Below are 5,000 nucleotides of genomic sequence, written 5' to 3' on the forward strand. Positions count from 1 at the left end.
CACTCACACACATGACTTAAAATAAGAGGCCTTGTCACCGAGGAGACCGGTTGCACACACACACACACACAAACACACACACACACACACACACACACACACACACACACACACACACACACACTCACACACATGACTTAAAATAAGAGGCCTTGTCACAGAGGAGACCGGTTGCACAAAGCACGTGGTGGCCGGGGGGGGGCCACGGCCATGGGCAGAGAATGGCCACCCTGTCGGCCCCCCCGAACCTCGCAGCACGGCAAAAAATACAAAAAAAACCCTCCTGAACACAAACGGTATAAAGCTGAAATAAATGCATTCATATTTTTTTTTATCAAGTCGTCTACCAGCCCCATATTCGCAGCATGTGTGTGAGTTTTAAAATAGTAGTTTTTGACAATCAAGTGCCACCCCAAATAAAAGACTGGCCAGAGCTGCCCCCCCCCCCCCCAGAAATAATGTCCTGGCTACACCCCTGCATCCGTGGTGGCAGGCCGTCTCACGAGGAGGAGTCCTGAGATCACCTCACACACACACACACACACCTGTCCTGGCTATACCCCTGCATCCGTGGTGGCAGGTTGTCTCACGCTGTCCCGGTGCCGAGCAGGAGTCCTGAGATCACCTCACACACACACACACACACACACCTGTCCTGTCTACACCCCTGCATCCGTGGCAGGCCGTCTCACGAGCAGGAGTCCTGAGATCACCTCCGAGGGGTGGAGGCTGAGATCACCTCACACACACACACACACACACACACACCTGTCCTGTCTCCGCCCCTGCATCCTTGGCAGGCCGTCTCACGAGGAGGAGTCCTGAGATCACCTCCGAGGAGTGGCGGCAGCTCCCGCAGGATGGAGCCATCTGGTGTGTGAGACCTCAGCCGGGAGGTAGACGCCCCCGCAGACGGAAGTTACAGAAGACTACGTGCTTCTTTTGAACAGGGAAGTAGTCTATCTATGTCCCTTCTGTGACTGTATATCACACCTCACGCCATGCAAAGCAAAGCTTGAGGTCACTGAAACAGTGTCAGCGTGCTAAAAAACACTCTTTGAAACGGCTGAATGGGATTGGTCCCGAGTATAATATTTCTATTTCAAACACAGGATCGTGATTACGATCCGTTGAAATGACAAATCTGGTGTCATTCAGTAGCACTGCGGTGTGTACTGGACTGTGTAGATCTTGTGTGTACGTCCATGCTGTTCTGAAGCGCTTCCTGAACAGAACATCCTGTGAAGTGACCATGACAACGCAGAAAAGACAGTGTCCTCAAACTGACCATATCCCCCTCATGACTCAAACAAACACAAAGTGTCTCAAATGAAATTGTAATTACATTATAAGGCTGTTATGTTCGGGTCCAGCAGCCAACTGTGACTTTTAATAGTACGAAATGTGCTTCAAAAATAGGCCTATGCCTTCAGTGCGACAGAAAAACACCTCAGTTGACCTCATTACCCTGAAGCACCGAGTCTGATCACAGTTCATATATCTTGCCTTTTATTACTGAATCGAGATCTCTGCCTTTCTAGTTCGAGTAGCTCTGCCTTCGCTGCCTGACTGCAGCTCATGATTTGTTTTTCTCACCGTGGGTTAATTTACCCTAGGGCGAGCTGCCACACGCCTGTCAGAACCTGGGGAAACACCTGCGAGATGGCAGGTTAAACAGGGTCGGGTAGGAGAACGAGGGAACGTGAAGATAATGAATCACGTTCTGGGAGCGAGTCAAGTCTCTACCAGCCACGGAATGTTTTAAAATATAATTGAATTGAATTTTAAATAGCATAACTCCTTTTCTTTTCAGTGCATTCGTACGGAGGCCCCTAAGGGTCATGGTGGTGATTTATTTTCTCGCAATACGTATTACCTCGAAATATTTTTGTATTCCCTTGCATTGCTTTGGGGTTCTAAATTCTGACGCAATATATTTTGCTTTACCTTGCGATAATTTTGCACGAGAACACAAAAGCACTGCGAGTAAATGCAAATGTACTTTTGTGCGGAGACACCTCGACCCTTGGGCGGGCTCCACGCAAAAGTAAAGCCAGGTAATGCAAAAGTACAAAAAAAAAAAATAATAATAATTGCGTGGTAATATTGTGAGGAAAAGCTGAGCGTAAAGGGAACTAATTTAAAGAAAAATCAAAATCACACACAAAAGTGTTATGAGTAAAGAGTAATGCTGAACAAATATTGTCTTAAGGGGCTCAGTACAAATAAACATAATTGTATGTATTTCTTTAATTAATTAAATCTTCAGCCTACTCGTGCCATGTAGTTGCATGAATATGTTTCACACTCATTAAAATACTGCCAACCAGCAACAAAGTATTCAACAGAGGATATGAACACATGTAGTTGTCAGTAACCTACAAAATGGATATGTAGTGGGCTTAAAATATATTCAGTGAATACTGATTCATTATTAATCACAATTACAGTATGTATGCATTCACTCTCAAACAGCTTGTGATTCTCTGTGACAGTCTCCTTGTGTCCTGCTCTGTCTGAGTTGGAAATCCGTTTGGTAATATCCATGGTTTGTTTAATTGTTGAGCAGATTATTGTGCTAATGAACGTTAGCCACACGGTGTGAACACTGTGTTGGGGCGAGATATCTGTGTGTGGTTCTCTCACCTTGAGTAGCAAATGCCAACAGCACTAGCAGGAGGGCAGCACACAACATATTGCCAAGGTAACAGTCATGCCATTGTTGTTGAAACCTGCAAGGACACAGAGAGAGAGAGAGAGAGAGAGAGAGAGAGAGAGAGAGAGAGAGAGAGGAAGCGAGAGAGAGGGGGGAGAGGGAGAGAAAGAGAGAGAGAGAGGGAGAGAGAGGGAGGGGGAGAGCAAGAGAGAGAGGGAGAAAGGGAGAGACAGAGGGAGAGAGAGGGAGAGTGAGGGAGATAGAGAGGGAGAGAGAGGGGGGGGGGAAGGGAGAGAGAGAGAGGTAGAGAGTGAGGGAGAGAGAGAGGGAGAACGAGAGAGGTAGGGGGAGAGCGAGAGAGAGAGGGAGAGTGTGAGAGGAAGGGGGAGAGGGAGAGCAAGAATGCATACTGCATAGAATTCATTGATTTCTGTGACATTTAAAATGTTATTTTTGGCTGCCCTTACACCGTGGTGATCACGGCAGTGCACAGTGGATGGATACACTGCAGTTTTATAAGACATGGTTAGTCAATTCAACATTTAAATGTATCTCGTCTGGACCGATCATTAGTTATAACGAGAAATGACCCATGGATAGTTTGTTTCTGTAACAGTGCTCAACCTCATTTATAAGGGCTGGGCAGTTTCCCTCATCCTCTGATGCTCTGGTTAGACCATCAACTGCTGTGATTAGTCTTCAAGCCATTGCTATGGCACTGTGCTGTATTATTACACATGTTCAATTAGCCTTTGATGAGCTCAACCGAACCTACAGCTTTCATATGTTATATAAAATGGCATAATTATTTCTGTGGCTTTAGTTTAGCAAATTGAAGATATGAAATTCACCAAGATATTTAGATTCGATGTCGCCATTATCTTTAGATTTTAAACAATTAACTTCCTCATCCACAAATGATTAAGGCATAATACTTTTCTGATTAAGGCATAATACTGCATTTCTTTCTTTCTACTTGTGAACTGAAAAAATTCCAATGTGTGCAATTAATGAAGCGCCTAGAGGCAATTGTATTGTTATGGCGCTATATAAATAAAATTGAATTCAATTGAATTAATTTAAAAAGCCCTGATATGTAAATGCCTGAAACAAAGACTAGATAAACAAAAAACTGAAAAGTGTGCCTTTGAAGCATATGTCTAATGCCTAATGGAAGCATTCAATACAGCTGGACGGTTTCAGGAGACATCCCCCATTCTGACCCTTTCACTCTGATAAGCACACTTTGCCTGATGAGGAATTCAAATAGCAATACAAATATATCCAATTCATATGATAAATAAACAAATCATACCTTTTCAGCTCCCCAAAATAACCTCTAAAGTCATACCAGGGACCTCTCTGATGGCAGCATGCTCTCTCTCTCTCACACACACACACACATCTGTTTAACAAGTCTGTTTTTCAGTCACAAAAAAAAAGAAACACTCTGTTAAACATTACCATGGCCAAAGTCAGACTTTGTTCTCAGCCTTGAGAGCACGGTGCTCTGAAATGTGTGTGTGTGTGTGTGTGTGTGTGTGCTCTGATATGCGTCACCACTTCTCACAGTCGCTAGGAAAACAATGTGCCCAGAAATTCCTCCGTCCCAGGAGAGTGAAATGTCAACTTCCCACTTGAATATATTCATTCTTCATGTGACATTATTAGACTTATGGTTATTCTTAGTTTCAGTGTGTGCGTGTGTGTGCGTGTGTGTGCGTGTGTGTGCGTGTGTGTGCGTGTCTGCATGCATGTATGTCTTTGTGTCTGTGTGTCTGTGTGTGTGTGTGTGTGTGTGTGTGTGTGTGAAAGCAAAAGAGAGAGAGTACTAACACAATGTGTCTATTCTGTGTATTACTGGCGATGCCTTTCCTCAGTTGCAGTGAGATCACTACTCTTCACACCTACTGGACCCGTTGTGGTAAGCCCTCTGGAATCCACGCTTCCGTCAGTGCCACTCTACACCTGTCCAACAACCTGCCGAGCTAATGCAGGCTTGCCATAGGGAACACACAGAGTGTGGTGGGGGACACTAAACATGAAATATTCAAGACATTGCTGTACATGAAGGTATAGACCTACTTTTGGCCTCTAAAGCACTGACACGCACACACAGACACACACACACACACACACAGACACACACACAGACACACACACACTTATACTCACACAGACACACAAACTCACACATACACACAAAGACACACACACTTATACTCACACAGACACACAAACTCACACATACAGACACACACACACACACACACATACAATATACTCACACAAACACACACACATACACACACAGACACACATATACACACACACACACACACAC

At 44.6% G+C, this 5,000-nt stretch overlaps 1 protein-coding gene across 1 annotated transcript in view; it reads right to left on the bottom strand.

Annotated features, from left to right (window-relative positions):
- igsf5b (immunoglobulin superfamily, member 5b) overlaps positions 1–5,000 on the bottom strand; it is a gene marked incomplete at both ends in the record, with an annotated part of 30,364 nt that overhangs the window by 24,499 nt on the left and 865 nt on the right. Inside the window, 3 exon segments of the mRNA XM_080844550.1 lie at positions 2,647–2,732; positions 4,121–4,131; positions 4,135–4,202. Coding sequence (XP_080700676.1) covers positions 2,647–2,732; positions 4,121–4,131; positions 4,135–4,202 — 165 coding nt within the window.

The sequence above is a fragment of the Sprattus sprattus genome, assembly GCF_963457725.1.
Source record: "Sprattus sprattus genome assembly, chromosome: 9".
Taxonomy (NCBI): domain Eukaryota; kingdom Metazoa; phylum Chordata; class Actinopteri; order Clupeiformes; family Clupeidae; genus Sprattus; species Sprattus sprattus.